General features: G+C 60.5%; 3 protein-coding genes across 7 annotated transcripts; 1 reads left to right on the top strand and 2 right to left on the bottom strand.

The window, feature by feature from the left end:
- Nucleotides 1-201: 201 nt before the first annotated feature.
- Nucleotides 202-1,765, bottom strand: NDUFA7 (NADH:ubiquinone oxidoreductase subunit A7). The gene is made up of 4 exons (XM_032092391.1): nt 1,681-1,765; nt 1,507-1,556; nt 1,252-1,401; nt 202-442 (listed from the first exon to the last, which is right to left on the bottom strand). Exons 1-4 carry the CDS (start codon nt 1,729-1,731, stop codon nt 346-348), a joined length of 348 nt encoding a protein of 115 aa, XP_031948282.1. The 5' UTR covers nt 1,732-1,765; the 3' UTR covers nt 202-345.
- A 31-nt stretch (nt 1,766-1,796) lies between these two features.
- RPS28 (ribosomal protein S28) lies at nt 1,797-2,421 on the top strand. Its single transcript, XM_032092392.1, has 3 exons — nt 1,797-1,902; nt 2,013-2,060; nt 2,129-2,421. The coding sequence occupies exons 1-3, from the start codon at nt 1,864-1,866 to the stop codon at nt 2,249-2,251; spliced, it is 210 nt and encodes a 69-aa protein (XP_031948283.1). The 5' UTR covers nt 1,797-1,863; the 3' UTR covers nt 2,252-2,421.
- Nucleotides 2,422-4,060: 1,639 nt separating this feature from the next.
- KANK3 (KN motif and ankyrin repeat domains 3) lies at nt 4,061-16,538 on the bottom strand. 5 transcript variants are annotated; one of them, XM_032092383.1, is made up of 11 exons: nt 15,561-15,663; nt 10,900-10,974; nt 8,872-10,608; nt 8,248-8,347; nt 7,910-8,107; nt 7,304-7,391; nt 6,750-6,969; nt 6,271-6,413; nt 5,844-6,044; nt 5,667-5,759; nt 4,061-5,488 (listed from the first exon to the last, which is right to left on the bottom strand). In XM_032092383.1, exons 2-11 carry the CDS (start codon nt 10,934-10,936, stop codon nt 5,432-5,434), a joined length of 2,874 nt encoding a protein of 957 aa, XP_031948274.1. In that variant the 5' UTR covers nt 10,937-10,974; nt 15,561-15,663; the 3' UTR covers nt 4,061-5,431. The 5 variants fall into 5 exon arrangements, with proteins under 5 accessions (XP_031948274.1, XP_031948275.1, XP_031948273.1 ...); XM_032092384.1 differs by having other exon boundaries at nt 4,061-5,485; XM_032092382.1 differs by lacking the exons at nt 4,061-5,488; nt 15,561-15,663 and adding an exon at nt 16,515-16,538 and having other exon boundaries at nt 5,520-5,759.
- Nucleotides 16,539-21,909: the final 5,371 nt, after the last annotated feature.

Genomic DNA, 21,909 nt, shown 5'->3' with positions numbered 1-21,909 from the left:
GACGGGGCCGGGGGGAAGTGCCCCAGGCTGCTGAACCTGGGCACGGGGGGAGCCCTGTGAGCGAGGCTGTGCTTTACTCAGCTCTGCTCTTCACTGACTACAGCTCACAAATGCCCCAGTGCTGTGTCGCTATTCCAACCAACCAAGTACACTGGTATTTAAAGATCAGTAACTTGAATAAATCAAATAAAATAGACAAAATGGGAGGTGGAAATCACAGCTTTATATACATTTATTAGTCAGACATCAGCTCCCTGCAGCAGCCCTGGAGCCACAACCAGCACAGCCACCCCATCAGAGCTGCTCTGGAACCACCTGTGCCCATCATGCAGACCCCCCCCCAGCTCACAAGTAGGGCTCGTCCTTGGAAATTTCCCACTTCCTAAGTGGTGGTCCTGGTGTCACTGGTTTCTTCCCCGCTGTTGTCGCTGCAGTGTCTGAACTGGGGTAGAGAAAAGAGGAGAGAGAAGAGGCCTTAGTAACACTCCGGAATTACACTTGGATTTAATCAGAAGCCCAGGTTGCAAGGTAGTGCTGGAGGTGTTTGTTAATCAGAGTCCCAGAATGGTTTGGATTGGGTGGAACTTTAAAGCCCATCTCGTTCTAGCCCCTGCCATGGGCAGGGACACCTTCCAGGTTGCTCCAAGCCCCATCCAACCTGGCCTGGAACACTTCCAGGGATGGGGCAGACACAGTTTCTCTGGGCAACCTGTGCCAGGACCTCCCAACCCTCCCAGGGAACAATTCCTTCCCAATATCCCATCTAACCCTGCCCTCTGGATGTGGGAAGCCATTCCCTCTTGTTCTGGCACTCCAGGCCCTTGTCCCCAGTCCCTCTGCAGCTCTCCTGGAGCCCCTTTAGGCCCTGCAAGGGGCTCGGAGCTCTGCCTGGAGCCTTCTCCTCTCCAGGTGAGCACCCCCAGCTCTCCCAGCCTGGCTCCAGAGCAGCGGGGCTCCAGCCCTCGGAGCCCCTCCGTGGCCTCCTTTGGACTCATTGCAACAGCTCCTTTCTTGGTGGCCCCAGAGCTGGACAAATGCTCCAGGTGGGGTCTCACCAAAGCAGAGCAAGTGAACTTCCTCCCACCCCACTTAATTGCAAGGAAATATAGACCCAAATAATTAGTTCCACATTCTTCTGCCAATCTGGGTAACTCCCCACTGCTGCTGGGCACATTCTGTGCTCCTGGTGTAAATCAGGGCTGAGCCCGATCCGCGGCGGTAGCCGTGCGGCACCGCCCGCATCAGACCTACCTGCCGGCCGGTGCCCCCGCTGGCAGGGTTCTCTGCGCCGCCGCCACCACCACGGGCGGCAGCGACTCCCGGCGCCCGTCCCGGCTGCAGTAATAGTTATCTGCGAATTTGTGGCTGGGGCCCACCGGGAGCCGCGGCGGCGGCTGGGTCCTAGGCAGAGAACGACGCGAGCGTCAGCGGCGGGGCCGGGGTGGGGGCGGCTCAGCGCCCGGCTCAGCGCCCCGCCCGCCGCCCGGCCCGGCCCGGCCCCGGCACCTCTTAGCGATCTCCTCGTAGCGCAGCTGCAGCTTCGCCTGGAGGTCCCGCTGCAAGGCAAGGCCACAGCAGCTCAGGCGGGGCTGCCGCCCTGCACCGGAGGCTCTGCGGAGCCGGGGGCGCAGCGCAGCGTCCCGCGGGGCAGAGGAGCCCCGAGCCCGGGGATGTTCTTACCCCCGCCAGGAAGTTGCGGAGCCGCTGGACCAGACGAGTCGCCGTCGCCATCTTGGCCGCGGTGAAGGGCAGGGGCGCGGGGGACGCCGGGAGCGCGCGCGCGGAACGCTGGGTCTCGCGAGCCTTGGCGCTATATAAGGCGGCGCGGGAGAGAGCCGCCCCTTTCCGCGCCCCGGAGCCGCCATGGACACGAGCCGCGTGCAGCCCATCAAGCTGGCCCGGGTGGGTACGGGGGCTGGGGGGACCCGGCTGGGCTGCGCCGGGTCGCACCGCGCCGGGTCGCACCGCGCCGGGTCGCACCACTGCGCTGACCCTCCACTCTGTCCCCGTAGGTCACCAAGGTGCTGGGCCGAACCGGCTCTCAAGGGCAGTGCACTCAGGTGAGCGGGCCGGGCGGGCGCGGTGCCGCGGGCCGAGCTCGTCCAGGCTGACGCGGTTCCCCCCGCAGGTGCGCGTGGAGTTCATGGACGACACGAGCCGCTCCATCATCCGCAACGTGAAGGGGCCGGTGCGCGAGGGCGACGTCCTCACCCTGCTGGAGTCGGAGCGCGAGGCCCGGCGGCTGCGCTGAGCGGGGCCCGGGGCCTCTCCTGCTCCGGATCGTCCGTCGGCGGAGGGAGCCTGGCGCCCATCGCCGGATCGCCCGTCGGGGATGGAGCCTGGCGCAGCTCGTTCGGCCGTGGGTCGGGGGTGCGGAGGAGCGTGGCGGCCGCGTCACTGCAATAAAGGGTTTTTCCAGTAGCGCCTTGCCCGGGTTTCACTCAGCGAGCGCCTGACACCTCTGTTTTGTCTCACACCTGAGCACCTGCTGCTTTTCTCGGGTTCAGTAGCAGCATGCCCTGCTTGTTAGTGGGGTTACACATAATGTCTTCATTGTAATATCACTTCGTTATTGCGTCTTTACTGACCTGGCATAACAAAAATAATTTTGTTTTGATTACAGTAGCCTTAATCCTGACCTTCCTGGTAAGCGATTTTCTGTATGTGATGAAGTGGTACTGGAAACTTAGTGGACCCTGGATTAGCTCCCGCTAATCACAGGTTGAAAGTCAAGCTTGGTACCGGCTTGCAAAGCAACAGCCTGCTACTTCTCTGTGTCTGTCCTGAGTAAACTGCTCAGTGAATGCTGGCATAGATACACCTGCTTGCTGTCCTTCCTGGCAGTCACATGCAGAGAGCAAGTGCTTGTCATTCCTCTTTGATTTATTGACTCCTCCATCTCTCTTTGGCTTTCCCTTCCACCACAAAATTAGCTAGCAAGATGTGTTGTTTTAGGATATTACATAAGTCAAAAGTAAGGCTGAAAAGTTTAGAATGAGCCTGAAAACTCTGCTGGTTCAAGGGCAGGTGTTTAAGGACTGGTGTTTTTTATCTGCTTATAGAGTGGTGCAGGTTTTGTGGTGTGTGTGAGCAGAGTCAGATCTGCAGCCTCTCATGTAAGGTCTCTGATGGGGAGTGGTTTTTGTCTGCAGTGTCCTGAGCTTGACTGAGGCAGTTCAGCGGCAGCTGTAACTGAGGATTTGGGTGTCCTAAAGCTGAGCAGAGCACTGCTGGGACAGATGGGTAAAATGCTGAACTGGAGCAGGCACTGACGATTGTTGTAGGGCTGATGTTAAGAGTGTGGGATTTGTCCTTTCTGCCAGTTCTAGCTGTGCCCTGGGCAGCTCATGGGCAGTATGAGGCGTGGAATTTGTGCCATGGAGAAAGCCCTTGTGTTTGTGCTGTTGCTTGATGTCATTTACGATTCTTTGGGGGGTGTTTCAGAGCATTAGCACAAGGCTGTGATCCCTGGCTCGCGTGACGATCCCTGGCTCGCGTGACGCAGAGCTCAGAACTGGTTGTGTGTGCCAGAATTCCTCTCAGAGTTCAGTTCTGTGGCTGCTGTTTATTTCCTCACAGCTTCAGCAGTGACCCAAGAGTGTTTGCTCTGGCCCCTGCCAGCCCTGAGTGCTGGGTGACTGGGATAGAGTGGCTTAGAGAGCTGTATCCCTTCTGGAATATCCATGTGGGGTCAGCCGGGTCTCTGTCCACATGAGGAGGGAGGCAATTTGCATCCTCACACTTGGTCTGGTGATTGCCCTTTAATGATGCAGTGTAATATGAGCACCACAGAAAACCAGGGGTGGTACAGGGCTGCAGCTGGCCCTGCGTCCATCTTGGTCCTGCAGAACGAAATGGGCAGAGACACCACTGCACCTGCCTGGGACACCTCAGCAGGAAGAAAACAGACGGAGGGATGTAGCCACTGCATAAACTTGCAGTGAATGACTTGGAATGTGGGGTCCCCTGCTCAGGTCAGGGGCTGTGCCAGGCTGTGCCTCTGCTGCAGCTCTTGCAGGGTTTGTTGTGAGCCAGACAAGGAGGTAGGAGACTGCTGATGTCACTGTAATATTTCAAAATAACTTTAAATTTTATTTATATCTTAAAAATACCAATATTGAAATACCAGTAAACAGAGTAGTGTATTAGGGAGTGGCAGTGAGCGCTGTATATTAACTCCAGTGCAAAGCTAAGAGCAAGTTTCTGGGGAGGGCTGTGGGGTTCCCCAGCTCAGACCAGAGCAGGCAGGGGCAGAAGTGGTGAGGCTGGGCCAAGGAGCAGGAATGGGGCCTGTGACACATTACCTTTGTGAAGGGCTCAGAGCACAGCTGCCTTCCCATGCAAAACCCTTGTTTCTCCTGGTCCTCGTCCTTACCCTGTTCCCACCCTGCACGGCACTCACACACTTGCACAGACACGTGTTCTCTGACGTACATGTTCCCCTTTGCAGGCTCTACCTGTGTGCTCTGAGCTCTTCCAGCCCATGTGTTTTTCCTGGTGCTGCTGTCAGCTGCTCTCCTCCCTTTTGGGATGGGAAGTGGGCAGAGAGGGACTTGGCTGTGGGCTCTGGCTGTCTGCACAGCCTGTGGGACTGGTTAATTGGGGAAATGTTTAGGAGGTAATTGGTCTCTCTCCCTTGGGAGAAGGACCTGCTCCCCATGTGGGTTATCAGCTAGGCAGGCTTAGTTGCCAAATGCATCCTTGGCCCTCAGCCCCTTTTGTCACTTGGCTGCAACCAACCCCAACTGCTCAGAGGTTTTGCTCCCATTGAGCAAATCAAATCCCAAGTGATTTCATGTTGAACTTCATCCTTTGGCCAAGCAATACAATTTTTTTGCTTTGTGTGCATGTGCTAGAAAAGAAAAAAAATCTGATTTCAGCTAGGAAAGGAAATGCCAGAAAAGAAGGGCAAGTATTTGAGTCTGGAAATGCTCCCAGCCCCTATCCAAGGCAGTATTCCCTCTCCCATTGCTGCACAGGACGTGCCTGCAGAGCACCACGTCCCTGCTGGGGCCAGGAGCCGTCACTTGGCCCTCCTGGCTCCATGTCACTGGCACTGGCTGCTGTCTCAGAGCTGCCGGAGAGCACAAACCAAGTGCTGTTTCTGCTGGGTTGTTTCTCTGCTGTTCCTCCTTGCAGAGGGCTCAGAGGTGGTGCAGCTCCGGTGGTCACGGCAGGGAGCAGAGGGGATGGGGTGGCTTCTGCTCCCCGTGTGTCCCACCCCGAGGTCACTTGGCTCCTGTCGGTGCAGTGAGGTGGCTGCGCATGGGCTGCATCCAGCAGAAGAGACGGGCAAGGGAGGCCCAGGGATGGTGCTTGTGATGGGACTGAAGCTGCAGGGAGCGGGTTGGCACAGAGGGGGTGGCAGGTGAGGGGATGTGAATCACAGCCCAGTGCTGATGGTGGCCCCTGGCTGGATCCCAAGGTCACTCTAATTTGGTTTCTTTGGACTCCCAGGGCTCTTTGTGGCTGTCGGTGACATCCCCTGCTGCAGAGAGAGTAGAGTCACCAGAGATCCCTCCAGTGACTCCAGGTCAGGGCCAGCAGGGCTGTTCTGAGCATGTAGCACCCAAAATGCTCTGCTCTTGCTCCTGCAGCCTTTTCCTGGAGACACTCATCTGTGTCACAGCCCTTTCCCCTCCCGTGGGGAGTGGTGTGGTACTCACAGGCGCCTTCGTGCCATTGAGGTGGGCGTAGAGGAGCGTGGCGATGTCACTGTGACCAGCCTCCAGCGCGATGGCAACAGCATTGTTACCATCCTAGAAAATAAGGGAGAGCATGTAGAAAGGGGTTTGGGGACAGGACGTAGTGTGGGCTGCCCAGGCCCAGTGGCAGAGCCTTACACTGTCCACGATGGAGATGTTGCAGGTGGGCTGAGCCAGCAGCAGCTTCACGGTCTCCACGCGGCCGTGCTCGCAGGCGCACATCAGCGCGGTCGAGCCCTCCTCATCCTGCAGGTTCACGTCGGCCCCACAGGCGAGCAGGGCTTCCACCATCTCCTGCCGGCCATGGCTGACGGCCAACATCAGCGCCGTCTGGCCAGCCTGCGAGGAAGGGACACTGCCAGGCCACCTCTGCCCCCACTGTGCTCCCCACTTGTCCCCGCACCACAGGACCACTGCTGAGACAGCCCCGCTCCCTCCCTATGCGCTGACACCTCCGGGTTTTGGAGCCATTGGCCTGCCCTTGGAAAAGCCGAGTGTGGCTCTGGCATCTGCTTGGGGGTGGGAGTTGAGGATCAGGATGTGGTGGCCCTCAGCCCGCACCAACCTGGCTGGCCTTGGCGTTGACGTTGCCCATGCTGAAGAGCCTCCTGACCACATTCATGTCCTCCTCCTGCTCAACGGCTGCCAGTGCTGCCAGCATGAGGGCGGTGTACCCAGCTTTGTTCTGGTGGTCCACGTTACAGATCCCTGCGGGGGTGGGGAGAGGGGCTCAGGATGCTGCAGGGCTGGTGGGAGACATGGACCAAGCCACGTGCCTAGCTCCCCCTCACAGTCCTGCCCAGGGTGCTGTGAGCCATCCCACAGGCACAGAACTGCTGATGGATCTCTCCCATCAAATCTGGGCTCCCAAACGGACTGGGGTGACTGCTTATCCTCATACCTATGAACAGACACAGCCTGGGGCAGTTCTTCTTGCCCCTCTTACTGCCAGTGCCTTCCCCCTGTGCTGACATGGCCAGGCCATGACCTGGGGTACAGTGGGATGGTGGCCAGGGGATGTTTCTGGGGGTGGGGGGCACTGACCCGTATCCAGCAGCAGCCGCACGATGTGGAAGTTGGAGTGGGAGACACTGTAGTGCAGGGCCGTGTTGCCATTCCCGTCTGCCAGGTTCACCACGTGGGTCAGGAGAGCTGGTGAGACCTCGGCAAAGGCCAGGAGGTGGTTGGCAACTGTGTCAGGGACGGACGACTTTTGGCTGGACAGACGGAACCACTCCTGAAGGACCAGGCTGCTGCTGGCGAGCTGTGGGCAGAGAGGGGCTGAGCTCCCGCTAAGCCTCTGCAGGGCCTCGCACCCTGGCACGCACCCCTGCTGCCAGCCCGGGGCGGGGAGCAGAATCCCTGCTCCAGAGGGGGTGGGTGAAGGCAGGACCCTGAACTGCCCAAACCCATGCTGGGCATGGCCTGAACTGAGTCCACATGGGCTTTGCGGTATCTGGGACAAACCCTGGAGCAAAGGGCTGTATTTTGGGGGAAGGTGCTGAGCCAGGCTTTGCTGGTCCCTCTCTGGGTAGGGCCAGCCCTGGGGGATGTTGGCAGGGGCTGGGCAAGCCATCCCATCCCAGTGCTCCACTCACCACCTCTTTGCTCTTGGCAGCACCGGGGTGGCCCAGGTGGGTCTTGACGATGAGGCAGGCCTCCCTCATCCTGGGGCTCAGCTCAAACCTGTGGAGAGCATGAGGATGTCTGCAGTGTGGGGCTGCATCACCCCACCAAACCTGTGGAGCACCCTGACTTCCCCTGCAGAGCTCCCTAGTGCCTGTAACTCCACAAGGTCCCCAGAGTGCAACCTCCAGCCTGGTGGCTGCACCATTGCTGCTTCAGCCTCTGCAAACCTCCATAGAACGGAGCCTTATATGGATGTGCTTGGGCACAATTCACCCATTCTTAGGCATTTTTTTTCCTTTTGTTGAAAAATGCTATTGAAGGCTGTTGGGTTTTTTTGCCCCCCTCTAAACTATCTTCTGCAGCAAAGGGGCATCTGGGGCCTCTCATTCTTTCCTTAGGAGACCCAAGAAACTGGAAGGATTGTTTTCTGCTGAATGGTCTCTGCAGGAGCTGAATGGGTTTTTTCCACCAATGGCACTGAAGCTGGGGCAGATGCCCCGAGCTGGCAGGGCCAGTGCCATGGCTCCCAGCTGCACAGGGCCCGGGAGCAGGGAGCCTTCCCCACTGGCACTTACTTTTCCTTCACCTCGGGGGGCTCCAGCAGGGTCACATCAGTCCCCTTGCACTCCAGCCTGGGCTCACACGTGCCTTCTCCGGCCTCCTCCTCTGAGGTTTCGGTGTCTCCCTGCTCCGAACTGTTGGAGCTGTTGGCCGAAGCCTTCTCAGAGGAGCTGTTGCCTTCCTCCTCCTCCTCACTGGATGTGCTTTCATACCTGCACAGAAGGAGGATGCTCAGTGGCAACACAGCACCAGCCTGGCCCCCTTCAGGCCCTGCCACTGGCCCCAGCCCAGGACAGGGATGCAGGGGACCAGGATTGGCTCACGGGGGTGGCAGGAGCCCCTGAGCACGTACTCCCCATTCAGCACGCCCACAAACTGTAGGCTCTTCTTGCTGCCCTCCGCCTCACTCCGGGGAGCACCATCCCGCTTCTTCATGATCGACTTCAGGGCTCCTACAGGGAAAGAGATGGATGTCAAGGGCCAGTAAGCAAGAATCATAGAATTTCAGAATCACAGAATGGTCTGGGTTAAAGGAGACCTTAAAGATCATCTCATTCCAACTCCATTGCCATAGTCAGGGACACCTTCCACTAGACCAGGTTGCTCAGAGCTCCATCCAACCTGGCCTTAAACACTTCCAGGGATGGGGCATCCAGAACTTCTCTAGGTAACCTGTGCCAGGGCCTCACTACTTCACAGTAAAGAATTTTGCGTAATATCTAACCTAAACCTGCTGTGGTTTTGAAACCACTCCCCCTTGTCCTGTCACTACATGCTCTTGTAAACAGTCTCTCCCTGGGGCTAGCCAAGCACCCCAAACCCCCTAGACCCCCGGGCAGGCATGAAAGGGACATGGGCAACTGCTGGGGCATGAGTAGAGTTGGCCCTGCAGGCATTGTCCCCGACAGGGCCAGCCTCTCTCTTCCTGCAGGAACATTCCAATCCAGACCCTGGCATCATTGCTGGTGACACTCACCGGCCACAGGGCTTGGGGCAGCTCCACTGTCCTGCGCTGGGGATGGGTCCCAGTTGCTGTGGGTCGTCTCCAGCACAGCTGGCCCAGGGGCTTGGCTGTCTGGGCACATCCCCCCTGTTGCTCCTGCAGCCGGCACTGAGGGGCTGCTCAGGCTGTCACCCAGGCCAGGCTGCATCACACTGCCCGCACCAGGCTCCTTCTCCTCTCCTGCCAGGACAATGCCGCCCACATCTGTCTGGCTGCCCTTGTCATCGCAGCTGGCAGCTGAATCGGGTCCGACTGCCACGTCCCGCCCGTTGGGGGAGCAGCCCACGGCGACGCAGGAGGTCGGGGGGCAGCACTCCACGCCTGCCTCTGCCGTCTCTGGGGGGTCGCCAGCTGCCCGGCTTTGTGTCACCACCGCAGCCTCCACCAGCGCCTCGGCCACCTGCGGCTTGGCCATCACCTCCTTGTCCGCCTGCCCGCGGGGTCGGCGGGCGCACACCTCCAGCCGCAGCTCCTCCAGCTCCCGCGTGGCCTCCTGCAGGTGCCCCTCCATCAGGGTGATCACGTCCTTCTGGTGCCCCACGGTCTGCTGCAGCAGCTCCAGCTCCCGCTCCGCCTCAGTGGCCAGCCCCAGCGAGGACTCCAGCACCCAGACGGCCACATCCCTGCGTCCCCGTGTGCCGCCGTCTGGTGCATCCCCGCTCTCCTGCTGCGACCGGTAGTAGAAGACGGCATCTGTCATGGCCCGGTCCTCACCCACTGCCACAGAGCGGCACGGCCTCTCAGCCACCCTGGGGCTCCTGCCTGGCCAAGCCCTGATGCCCCGCTCCGGCACAGCCAGCTTCTCTGTCAGCTTCCTCAGCTCTACAATTTTGCTCGTTCGCCCCTTCGCTGGCTCTGCTTCACTCTCTGGCCCCGTGCGGGGCGGCTCCTCAGCCCCTGCCCCTGCCTCAGAGCCAGAGGGGTGATACAGTGCCTCGCCAGGCTCTGCTGACAGCTTCTCCAGCAACTTTGCCTTCTCCCTCTTCAACTCATAGATCTGCATCTCCAGGAGGGGGATGGTTTTCACCTGCTCCTCCAGGTCCCGGAGCTGCCGCAGGGCTGCAGCCATCTGCTCCCGCACGTGCTGCAGCGGGGCCGTGCTGAGCCCCGCAGCCGGAGTGCTACGCCCCGAGCTGCCAGGGCTCACCCGGCCCCAGCCCGCCTGGCCTTCGGAGCCCACTGGCACCCAGTGGGGTGGCTGGCTCAGGGCGCCCGGCAGGCCACTGTGGGAGGGACCGCCAGTATCCTGCAAATGGCCCTGCTCCTGCTCCAGCCTCCTGCTCGTCTCCAGCAAGGTCTTCTCCACCCGCGGGTTTCGCACAAGGCACTTGCGGGTGGGAGGTGGAAGCAGCCGTACTGGTGGTGGTGAGATGGGGTGGGAGGCTGGCTTGCTCGCAGGCTCCAGGGGTGCTCGGCCGTGCGGGGACAGCAGCAGCGCAGTCCTGCCCTCCTCGCTGGCCGTGGAGGTGAGGGACTCGGTGGAGGTCCAGGCGCTGGCGTGGCTGCTGGGGCTGCGCAGGGTGCTGGATGGTGCACGGGACCCTTTTGCCCTGCGAGGCAGTGGCACTTTCTTGAGTGTTTGGCCACTTTCAATATCATCAACATATTTCAGGAAATCAAGGTCCAGCAGGAAGCCGTAGGGGGTTTCCACGGAATACGAGCTCTTCTCTCCATCGTCCTGGTCCCGGTACAAGAACGGGCCCCCAAGATCTGCAAGAGGAGCAGGGACAGTAAGGCAGGGACCTGGTGGAGACAGGACGGCTTTTCCAACTGGGTTATAACTGCAGAATTTGCAGCCTGCAGGCCCCTCCCCTCCATGATGTGTGATGTGTCTGTCTCCAGCACCCTCGGTGCCATAGGGTGTCACAGGGTACCCACTCCATGTCAGGGCTGGTGCTGCAGTGAGGAACTCCACGGGGCTGGGAGGGGACAGCTCAGCCCTGCCACCCCCCTCGCATTCCTTCCACTGTCACTACCTGGTGACAGCCCTGGTCTCTTTACCTGGGAGGTTCTGGTTCAGGGGTGCCGGCTGAGCCATCTTCTCCCCAGAATGCTGCTGACCAGGGGACCATCAACCTGCAACAACGAGACCAAACCCTGTGACCCCAGGGCTGGCGAGCCCCAGGCAGACACACAGCCCTGCTGCCCGCCCGGGGAGAGCCCTCTGGCTGTCCCCCGTCATCTGCCAGGTCCCCTGGCCTCCCCCAGCCCAGGGCTGACACTGGAGCCGGTGGCCGGGCGCGCACAGTGCTGCCTGTGGGGCCGGGATTGTTTGTACATTTAAGGAATGCTCCGCAGCTCGGCTGGGATGGCCATGCTGCCAGCTCCGAGGGTCACGAGTTGGAGCTTGGCCATACAGTGGGAGCAGGCCAGGAAAAAAAGGAGGCTGAAACCTGTATAGGTGCAATACTCAGTGTGAAGTTTGCTTTGGATAAAGGGAACCGATGCTTTGGCAAAGCCATGCGACTGCAGGGAGCTGCCAGCACCCATCAGTGCTGCGTGTGATGTCCATTCTTGCTGCCCAGGGTGCACCACAAGGCCTCAGGGGTGTCTTGAGGGGCCAATGACCTCCAGGAGAGACCTGACTGCTTTCCCCTGTCAATAACATGCGATAAGGCAGAGGGGAATGAAATGGGAGCCTGGTTTTCCCAGGAGCCAGGCATGGACACGCTGGAGGAGAGCAAACAGGATACAGCTGTGGTCCAGAGGTGAGCTCATGGCTGGGGATGCCACCATCTGTGAGCACTGAGCTGGGACTTGCTGCAACATCTGGCAGAATCTGGATGCTGGGGCCCAGGTGTGAAGTGCTCCTGGAGCAGGATGGGACAACAGCACCTTGGGAGCACCCACGGCTGCTGTGCATGGCATCAGGGTCTCGGTAGCTCTGCCCATGGGGCACAGGTGGCTGAGCAGCTGTTGGTGGGCAGAACATTTGGCACTGGACTATTTTGAGAAGAAAGCAGGGGAGGAGGAATGCCATGAAGGAATGGTGGCTTGGGCTCAGCCCTCAGGCAAGCTGAGGCTCGGCGCTGCCCAGGGAATAGTGCAGGATCTGGCCTTGGCTGCACAGAAACACCCACATCCGCCCCTCGCCCCCGCTGCTCACGCCGATGTCGCAGCCACTCCCTGGCCCCGGCGCTGCAGCCGCCAGCCCTCGGCTCGCCCTGACCCCGTGGAGCCAGCAGAGCAGCTGTGGCAGCGCCAGGCCAGGCTCAGGCCGGGCACCGCGGCAGCCTCCCACCCCCAGCCCAGTGCACAGGGTTGGGGGCTGAGTCCAACTGGGCAGAGATAAAACACTTCCCACTAGTCACCGGGATGGATTCTGGGGCTCTCCCACTCCTCTGCCAACCCATCCACAGCCGATGCACATCCCAAATTCCACCTCCCTCAGGATCATCGCAGCTTCAAGCTGGCACCCATTCCACCTCTTCTGGGAACATCCTGGCTCCATGCTGGCATCCACCGTTCCTAGCTGCTGGCTTCATGCCCAAGAGGGTCCACACATCCCCCACCTCGTGTAATCCCTCCCACCCTGGGAAGTGTTTGGCTTCCTCCTCTGCATGGCCCTTGCTGCAGGTAATTAAACAGTGCTGGGGCCAGGACAAACTTCCCACCGGGCTCCACACACGTTGTAAATCAAACAAGAGGAAGAGAGAGCAACAGGAGCCAGAGCCAGCGGGTGCGTTTCCTCGGGGGGAAGTGGCCGGCAGCTCCCTTCCGCCGCCTGGCCGGGTATTGTCCTGCCTGGGGACAGGAAAAACCTCCTCTGCCGAGGCCTGGAAGCCTCCCACACCACTGCAGCAGCAAAGGTACCCTTTGCACCAGCACTGCTCTGGTGTCCCCTCCACTGAGCTGGGGACAGGCTGCTCATCACCTGCCACCTCCTATGGCCCTTCAGCTGACGTCAGCAGCTGCATCCTGACTGTGGGGGACATCCTCCCACTGCTTCCAGACCCCGCTTCTTTTGGTCTGACAGGACGGGCTGGACCCAGGGCAGGAGTTTCTGTCTTCATCCAGCTCCAAAAAAGGTGATGGGACCTGCCAGCTCCCAACCACGTCCAAATGGCCCCAGAGACCCCATGATGTTCAAACCCTCCTGCGAGGTGCAAACACCCCCCAAGCTCTCTGGGCCGTGCACACTGTCCCTGGGCTGCGGAAGAGGTGTGGGGCTGGACTGGAGCAGTGGGGGCGGATGGTCCCAGTGTGCAGCAGGTTGAGTCCCCGCACCTGGGGCCCAGCCACTGTCAGCACCAGCCAGACCTGGCTGCCACGACCATGGCACCACTCAGGCAGCCGCCCTCCACGTGGGCTGAAGTCTTGGTGGGGCTAATTGTACCAGCCACTTTGGTGCCAAAGGCTGATTTTCAGCAGCTTCAGCTGCTCCCTTGGGCACTGGTGCAGGCTGCTGAAGGGGCTGGGCACATGGACCCCTGAGGGGGGCCCTTACATGATCCCAGCTCCCTTTGGAAGCAATGAGTGTTGTTTCTAGCCCTGGTGTTTCGACAGAAAAGCAGGATGGTACAAGCAAAGGACTGGCAGGGAGGCTTGGCAGCGAGGGGAAGAGGTGGAGGATGCGCAGGGACCCAACCACCCCCGTGGAGGCAGGGCTATGCTTTGCCCTGGGCTCAAACCTGTATTTTCCCCTTGTGCTGTTGTACCAATGCCAACATGAGAAACTTGGAGCCAAAAACTGGAGCTGCTCCGCTCGGTTACAATAAGAAGCCATGCCAGGGATGAAGGAGGCTGGGCACCCTGGCACAGCCCAGGTACCACCTGGTCCTCATGCCCCAGCCCCAGATGCAGGCAGCACTCTGGGACCTCTGGCCTCATGGGGCAATTTCCCCTTGGGGTTCCCAAGCTCCTGGACTGGCAGAGGAGAGGTCTGGGGGAGCTGCTCCCAAAGCTTGCGACCTTTGGGCCCTTTCCCTCTCCAGGGGCACAGCTGTAGCAGCCCTCGGCCCGGTTCAACCACCTGCTGCAGTGCAGTGCGAGCTGCTCCACCGGGGCGGCCGGGGCTGGACACAGGGAGGGTTCTCCCCAGCTCTCCTCCTGAGCCAAAATACTGAGGTCATGAGGAATGTGAGAAGAACAGAGTCCAGAGCAGCCCTGGCCAGCGCAACTTGATTTCTCTCATCCAGGCACGCTTCCCTCGTAGCTCTGTGCAGGCGATAAGCCCTGAAGCTTGGAACTGAGGCTGTTCCAAAGTTAAAGGGAAATCACTGAGCAAGCACACGGCTTCCACCACTGCCAGCAACCTGCCAGGATTCAGGCTTCTCGCACACAGCCAGCTGTCACACGTGCCTGTCACCTGCAGCGTCACCTGCCAGCACTGTGGCTGGGTGCAGCAGGAGGTACCCAGGGCTCATGACACCTTCCTGTCCCTGTCCCCTGCTGCAGGGGCTGTATGGGAGGGCCTGTGTCTATTTGCCCAGGCCACCTTGGCCACGCTGTCTATGCTGGAGCTTCTCCTGGAGGAGTCGGATCCAGGTGGGTGGGTGCACAACACTGACCCAGGGAGAGAAAGGGAAATGCTTCGATCATCTCAACAGCCTAATTTCAGGGTTGGACTGTTATTTCTGGAGTTGTTGTCATTGATGGCCCAGTTGGCTAGGAGGCCAAAGGGGCTGCCCACACTCTGCACCCGCTCCAGCCCCTCAAGGACCTCCCTGAGCTCACACACGACCTGGACAACAGGTGTACAGTCCACACACAGACTCACGCCCGTGGGGATCAGCTCTACCAGCCCCCTCACACCTATAGCGCTATAGGCTCCCTACAGCTTCACTAGAGAACATCAACCCCTTTCCTCGAATCCTCACCACAGCTGCCCACCAGCACCTTCCACCAACACCTCCCGATTCCCTCGGGCCTGCTGACAACACATGGGATCAGCAGCAATGGCCTGGGCTCATCCTGCTGTCAGGAGGGGCTCGGAGATGAAATGTTTAAATTTACACCCAGGGTGCCCAGGTACAGCTGGGGTACACACAGAGCACCGTGCACAACCCCATGGCGGGTTCTACATGTGCACACACGAGCACCCCAAACCCCGCAGCACCCCTGTGCCCTTCAGCACCCCAGAGGGGCCTGCAGCAGCCTGGGGTGCCAAGTCACAGCCTCAGCCCTGCGGGTTCCACCACCCGGGGAACCCACAGCACACCCAGCCCGAACAGGTCCCCAGGACCCCAGGGAGTCTCCAGAATCCCCAGCCCTGCAGTTCCCCAGCTCCCTGGGAGTCCACCAGCATCCCCAACCTTACGGGTTCCCGGCGCCCCTGGGCGACCTCCAGCACCCCGGGGTGCCAGCAGCACATTCCAGGCACCCGCACGTCGGGGCGACAGCCCGTCCCCAGCCCAGGAGACCCCCGGGGGCCCCCCGCCGCCGCCAGCCGGAGAGGGGGAGTCCCAGCCCGGCTCCGGCCCCGCTCCCCTCCCGCTCCCGCCGCCGGGGCCGCTCGGGCGGAGCCCCCGGGGCGGCGGACGCCGGGGCCGGCCCATCCCGCCCCATCCCGCCGCGTCCGCGGGGGCTCCAGCGCGGCCTCTCGGGGGGCCCCGGGCGGCGGCGGCTGCGGGGCCCTGCGGGGGCCGCCACCGGGACGAGCCCCCGCCCCGCCGCCGCCGGACCCGCCCGTCCCGTCCCGCCCGGTCCCCGCCGCCCCTCACCGTGCCGCCGGGCTCCTGGGCTACAGCCGGGCCACAGCCCCGGGCCCGGGACTCTCGGGCTGCTGCGCGGCGCCGGGCAGCGCTGCCCGCCGCAGCCCCGGGCCGAGGGCGGGCGGGAGCGGGAGCGGGAGCGGCCGGGGCGGGGCGGGGGCGGGCGGGGACCGGCCCCGGGCCCGACGGGACGGAGACCGCCCCCGGCCGCTCGCCCCGCGGCATCCCCGCTAGCCCCCTCTCCGCCTGGGGAGGGGATATCGCTGTCCCCGTGGCCGGCCGGGGTGGAATGTGCCCCGTCCTGGTCACCTGGGGGGAGGGGTGTCCCCTACCCTCGTCACCCCCACGTCCCCTGTCCTGATTACCCTGGGGATGGGGTGCGCCTACTTCTGTCACCCTGGGGACGGGATTCTCCCCAACCTGTCCACCTCGGGAATGGTGACCCTGCAGAAAGGGGGATCCCCTGCCCACATCACCCCGTTGCTGGGGTATCCTCTGCCCTGAGCTCAACCCCGCTGCTGCCCGGGGCCCCGCGGGTGGCTGGGGTCCAGCTCTGTGCACCATCGTGCTCCCCCCAGCACAGCCGCCCCCCGCACATCTTGCCCTCGTCCCACGCATGGCCGGGAGCCGTGTGCCTCTGGCCCTGGCTGGGCTCCCCGGGCCTGGCCCCGCCGGGTTCCTGGCAGCCCTCCCCGTCCCAGCAGCGGCTGTTTGTCTCCTTTTCTTGCCAGCTTTCTTCCGCGCCTGCTTCCCGTGTTTGTAGCTCAGCCGCGAGCTCTGGGCTCTCCCCCATCCCGTAAGGACCCCGGCCATTCCCCACCTTTGAGCTTGCCCTCACTGACTGCTCCAGACTCTTTCAGTGCTGAAACCCTCAGCAAGGATTTTTGCTTCTTTTTCTTTCCTTTTCAGCTCTGAACCTCAGGGGTATTTTTCCATGTCTGGCTCTTCTGTAACACTACTCACGGGAAGAGCAGGAGAAACAAGATGTGCTTCCCGACGTCTCTCCCAGCTGCTGGCTGGCAGTTTGGGGACTTCCTGGGAAAGGGTTTGCATCCGGACGGAAGTACCTTAATAGCTCTAATGAATCTACCTCCACGGACAGACCTCGTCCCTCTCCAATCCATTTACATACTTGGCCTCCCCAGCATCCTGTGGTAATGAACTTGGTGATTTCACGCCCTCAATCGGTCTCCAGAGCAGGTCTGGAATAGCACTGCTCTTGCCGATTCACTGACTGCTTGCAGAAGAAATCGGTTGGCTCCTCTGCACTGTGCGGCTTTACCTTCTCTGTCCAGGTCGGGGAGGTGAAGTCTGGTGTCATGAGCCAAGTCCCACCAGTGCCTAGCTGTGATGTGGAGCTCATGCCCCACATCCTGGCTCAGAGCTCCATGATGGGCCCACGTCCAGGTCCCTCACTCCTGCTCTTGGACATCTGACAAAAATGTCACCCACCTCCAGGCATCAATTCTAGTTTCCTCCCTGCAAAGGGAAAAAAACAACAAAGGAGGAGTTGAGGAAACATGAGCTTGGGAAAGTGATGTCACTGCAGCTCTGTGGGTGCCAGACCCTCACGTGACTGCTGCCACCCCGGCACGGGGGCTGAGCTGTGGAAGAGTGGGGAGACTTTGAACCACCCAGTACCACCAAAGAAATACAGCCCTGGGGCCGCCTGAATGTGGTGCTGCATCACAAAACTGGCAGCTCAGAGATATTTCCAGGCTGAGACTCACCAGCAGCCTTTGAACAAGGGGGATGGCATTGTTCCCTGCAGGGATCAGACTCCTCTGGCTTTAAGTTCTGGTCACTGAGAAGAGTCAAACCCAAGGGACAGCCCTTGTTGCTAGTATTCATTGTTTTCTGCAGAAACTATGTGGGACTCAAATATGAGGCCATGGCCAGAGAGCTCACCTGGGCTGGTTGGTATTCACACTCCGTGTAAATCCCATCTGCATCCAGGAGCAGATCACACGGAGCAAATTGCTTCTGAAGCCTTGGCTGGCGACTGGCATGGTGGCTTCACCTCGCACCAGGGATGCCGAGCCAGGACCGGTCTGAGCTGTGGCACCTGCCCATCCGGGCCAGCAGAGCCCAGCAGGTGTAGCTGAACCCAGGCTTGGAGGCAAATGGCAGTGGCTGCGCCCACACCTGTGCCAAGGTCTGGGTTAACCAGGGTGTAGCTGTGTGGCTGTGGGTGTTAGGACTGGTGCCTGTGTGGCTGAAAGATGCACAGATGCTCAGTCTGGGAAAGGCTACAGGTGAGGACCAGGGACTTCCACAGTATGGGACCAAACTCTTGTGTTCAGCATCTCTCCCATAACCCTGCATGGAGGGGTGGGGAGGGCTAGCCAGGCTTCTGTTCCTCTTGTAGGGGCAGCTCTGCCGAAAAATCTCAGTGGTTTCCTGGTTCTGGAGTGCTGTCATTCAGCTGTCTGGGGCTTTGCTGACTTTCATGGCAACATTTTTGGGTCTGGCACAGCTGTTCCTTCATGATGCCCATCAAAACCAGCCCTGACCCTCCTAAGAGTGTCCATCTGAACAAAAAGCTCCAGGAGCTGATGTGTTTCATAGAATCAGATACATTAAAAAGCTTTTTTTGGTCCAGAAGAAGGTCTCAAAAAATTACTTTCTCTGTGAATCCCAATCCTTTTCTCTCTGTCAGTCCCTACTGGGACTGTGAATGTGATCATGCCTCTTTTCCCATCAGGGCAGTAGGAAATGTGTGTGCCTGTGTGCATGGGTTGTGACTCACACCAGCACAGGGTGCTTCTCCGCAGCGTGCTGGGAACAGAGCCCGGGGAGCTGGAGGTGACTGCAGGCTGACAGAACAGGCTGCATCCCTGTCCCTCTGCACACAGCACAGGAACTGGGTGGTGTTGGCACATGAGAAAACACACAAAGCTTGGCCAGGCTTTTGGCAGGCTACAAGCAGGCATTGGCTGTGTCATTCTGTGTCATTCAGACGGCTCTTGGATGGAGAGACCCGGAGAAATGCTGCTGTAGATGCTGGTGGGAAAGGGCTGCAGCCCCACGTGCTGCATCACGAGCCATTCCGCTTGCTGCAGCTCTGGATGACTCCATTTGTTCCCTGGGCACCCTGGGGGCACACCTCCATGCACAGCAGGATCTTATGGCCCTGAGCATCTCGATCCTTTCTGAGGCAGTGGGCTCCGAAGTCCTGGGTGTCCAGACTGGCCAGTGGTGGCCCATGGCAGGGAGGAGCTGAGAGTGCTCAGGGTACGCCTGGGAAACGGATGATCAGATGTGTTCCAGCCATCTCCTGGCTGCCTGAGTTCATCTCCAGCTGCACCAAGCCTGCCTGAGCTTGGCTCCTGGCTCCACCACCCCCTCCATGGCCCCATGAACGAGCTGGCCAGGCCGGGCATGGCGTGGGACCAGAGGCAAAAGCTGTGAGGCTCTGTCTGGCCCAGTCCCTGTAGGAAAGGGTGTCAATGCCAGCAATATCCCAGCCCAGCATGCTGTGCTCCTACAGGCACAGCGTCCCAGCTCAGCCACCCCAGCAGGATGTCCTTGTTTTCTGCCTGCAGGTTTGGGAGTGAACAGAAAGCTCGTTTCCTCTCGTCGCCTCTCTGCTCAGATCCTTCCTCTCTGGGTTGCTGCAGCAAAACAAAGAGCCCAAGAGTGGAGCTGCAGCCACTTCCCCAGCTGGGGAGGATCTGGCAGGACCTGGGGAAGGGTCCCCGAGGAGCTGTGGGTGCACACATGGTGCTGAGACCCAGCTGAGCTGGCAGGGAAGGGGCTTGCATGGAGGCTGAAGCCATTGGGGGAAGCCAAACCCCAACAGTGGGACAGCCACCACACAGACCCCTTGCCAAGTGCCTTCTGCCTTGCCATTTCCCACCACCCATCACCTCCTCCCTGAACCCAGTCTAGGGCTATGCTCTGGCACCTGCAATGATACCCTCTCCCTGGGGACCTCCTGCCCCATGCCACCTCCCGCTACGTTCCACTAAGGTATGTGACCCAGTGTGTCCTCTTGTCTCCAGCACGGCCCTGCAAGACCAGCCCTAGTCCAGGTGCAGGATGCCCTCGTCCCCTGTCCCCCCACCCATGTCCCCTCTGATCTAGCCGGCCGCAAGTGACATTTCGTGCCTGTGCGGCACAGCGGGCGTGGGCTTTTATCTCGGGCAATCCTTGATGTGCTTGGCACAGCCCTCGGCTAGCCTGGGGAAGGCCAGGACAGCTTTTTCGTGGCTGCAATTGCAGCTCAGCCTTATCAGTGCTGAGGGAAATGCCGTGCGGGCTTTCCGCAGCTGGGGTTTGCTTTGGCCGCAGGCCAGCCCCGCTGGCAGCACCGGGGCACCTGCCCCAACGGCCGGCATGTCCTGCTCTTATGTGGCCCTAACACACCCCAACGGTCAGTGAGACTCATCAGCGGGATGCTCCCGTGTCTGGGACATTCCGGTACTGGGACCATGCTGCGCATGGAGGATTTGCAGCCTGGGTTGCCTTGAAAATCTGTGTTCTCGGCTGAAACACTTCGCTCCTTCAAAATGGCCATTCCTTTAGGGGCTCTGGGCCCTCATGTCCACCTGTAGCCAGCAGGCTGTAAAATGGGTTTTGAAAATAGGTGCCCACACTGATTGTCCCCAAAAGGGGTGACTCCTGGAGAGGGGGACATCTGCCTCTGTGAATTCCTGTGACTTCAGTCCTGCAGTAGGGTGGGGTCCCAGCTGCAGCCCTGTCCTCTGTGGGAAATGCCCTTGCTCAAGGGCAGCAGCCCTGAGATCCACAGCCCTTGGTGATAAGCGGGGACACTGGCCTGCGTGGGGACAAGGATGTCCCCATCACCTGGTGGGTGATGTGTCTCAGCTTCATCCACTGGTTTCCAGCTCATCCCTTCATCCTGCAGAGCAGGATGGGGCTGGCTGTACACCGGGAGCACAAACTAGCCCCCAATCCCTTCTGCTTCTGTGCTCTCTGCCCTCTAGCATCCAGCAAAGACTTCAGCTGAGTCCTTAGGACAAAGAGGGAATTTCCTGCCCAGCAGATGCCTCTCTGCCCTGCACAGCCAGGAGCAAGCCACCCAGTGTTTCCCCGGGGAGTTATTTCCAGCTTTTTTCAGGTGTCCACTCTCCCTGCCCCAGCTTCACTCCCTCCGCCGCAGAGCCCTCGGGCTGACGGCATCCGGCTCCCTTTTGACATTTCCAGCGGAATCGGGTGAGGCCACTTGTGTCCGGCACACAGAGCGCCCTTCTCCGGCCGGCGTCCGCGGCCGGCAGGTTCCCGGCTGCCGGGGATCTGGCAAGGGCCGGGGCGACGCAGCGGGACCTTCCCGACGGGAATGGCACAGATCTGTCATTGAGAGGAGCAGAAAAGCCCCTCTGTGCCGCCGCCCGAAGCGGCACAGCTGGTGCGGGCAGACAATCGTGCCTTTGAGCTGGCAGAGGTGGAGCGGGGCCAAGCAGAGGGGCTTTCCCGCTCCCCCCCTCCGGGGGCGGGTCGGAGCCTGAATCCTCCTCCGAGCAGCACTTCTGGCATTGCTCTCTGCTCTCGGATCTCCACCGGGAACTTCTCACTCCATCTGCAAGACAGGAACACATTCCCCAAGCGTGGATCCATCGCCACCACTTCAGGAACTCCCTCCCGCCAGCCTCTGTCCGGGAGCCCCAGCGTGTCCGCACTGCCCCGGTGCCAGCATCCAGCTGGTTCGTTTTTTGCTAGCGAGCAGGGAAGCTGGAAAGTGTCTGATCTACGGGAGTTTTTCCTGCAGATGCTGCACAATGTAGGTGGTGCCTCTGAACTTGCTGGTCTGAGCCCACCTAAAGTCCGGGGACAGGGAATAGCCAGGCATGTGGGACCTGCGCCTTCTCCCTCGAGGAAGAAAAGAAGAACAGAGCGATTCGGTCCCCCAGCCACGGGGGCAGGGAGCACCTGCAGTGCTACTGGCACCTGGGGGCATCTGGGGCTCTCTGGGTGGCAGGAGTGATGCTCCGGCCCCCTGGCACTGCTCCAAACACGTCTCCTCTGAGAGAAGGACAGACACCTGAAATGAGGGACAGTTGTTAATGATTCAGTGTGTTATCTGTGTGTTTGAGGGGTGCAACACGGGCCCTGGGTGTCGAGGTCGAGCAGGGTGTGGGGGGAGCGCGAAAGGAAGCGTCCCTCCGGACAGAGGAGGATTCCAGGAGATGGGGAGCCAAAGCCCGGCCAAACACATGGGCGGTGGCTGGTGCAGCCCATCGAGCTCTGAACAGGAGGGAGATGCCGCAGGGTGGCCAAAGGACCCCAGGACCCACCGGGCAGAGTGGAATGGAGGCAGTGGTGGCTGGGGTGGGGAGTAGGGCATCACGGCACAGCTGGGGCTGGGGGACTGCAGAGGTGCCGAGCTCGCTGGTGA

Source organism: Corvus moneduloides, chromosome 28 (assembly GCF_009650955.1).
Source record: "Corvus moneduloides isolate bCorMon1 chromosome 28, bCorMon1.pri, whole genome shotgun sequence".
In the NCBI taxonomy this organism is placed as follows: Eukaryota; Metazoa; Chordata; class Aves; order Passeriformes; family Corvidae; genus Corvus; species Corvus moneduloides.
This window is presented reverse-complemented; position numbering and strand designations above follow the sequence as displayed.

What these genes read in the sequence shown, in the direction of transcription:
- KANK3 (XM_032092382.1), bottom strand. Translation starts at nt 10,936, where the DNA reads ATGGCTCAGCCGGCACCCCTGAACCAGAACCTCCCAG. An exon ending in GTGGGCGTGCTGAATGGGGA is followed by an intron (nt 8,108 to 8,247) that starts GTACGTGCTCAG and finishes CCTTCTGTGCAG; the next exon opens with GTATGAAAGCACATCCAGTG. An exon ending in GCGGCTGCTGCTGGATACGG is followed by an intron (nt 6,414 to 6,749) that starts GTCAGTGCCCCC and finishes CCACCCCCGCAG; the next exon opens with GGATCTGTAACGTGGACCAC.
- NDUFA7 (XM_032092391.1), bottom strand. Translation starts at nt 1,731, where the DNA reads ATGGCGACGGCGACTCGTCTGGTCCAGCGGCTCCGCAACTTCCTGGCG. An exon ending in TACGAGGAGATCGCTAAGAG is followed by an intron (nt 1,402 to 1,506) that starts GTGCCGGGGCCG and finishes TTCTCTGCCTAG; the next exon opens with GACCCAGCCGCCGCCGCGGC. An exon ending in GCGGGGGCACCGGCCGGCAG is followed by an intron (nt 443 to 1,251) that starts GTAGGTCTGATG and finishes TCTCTACCCCAG; the next exon opens with TTCAGACACTGCAGCGACAA.
- RPS28 (XM_032092392.1), top strand. Translation starts at nt 1,864, where the DNA reads ATGGACACGAGCCGCGTGCAGCCCATCAAGCTGGCCCGG. An exon ending in AGCCCATCAAGCTGGCCCGG is followed by an intron (nt 1,903 to 2,012) that starts GTGGGTACGGGG and finishes CTGTCCCCGTAG; the next exon opens with GTCACCAAGGTGCTGGGCCG. An exon ending in CTCAAGGGCAGTGCACTCAG is followed by an intron (nt 2,061 to 2,128) that starts GTGAGCGGGCCG and finishes TTCCCCCCGCAG; the next exon opens with GTGCGCGTGGAGTTCATGGA.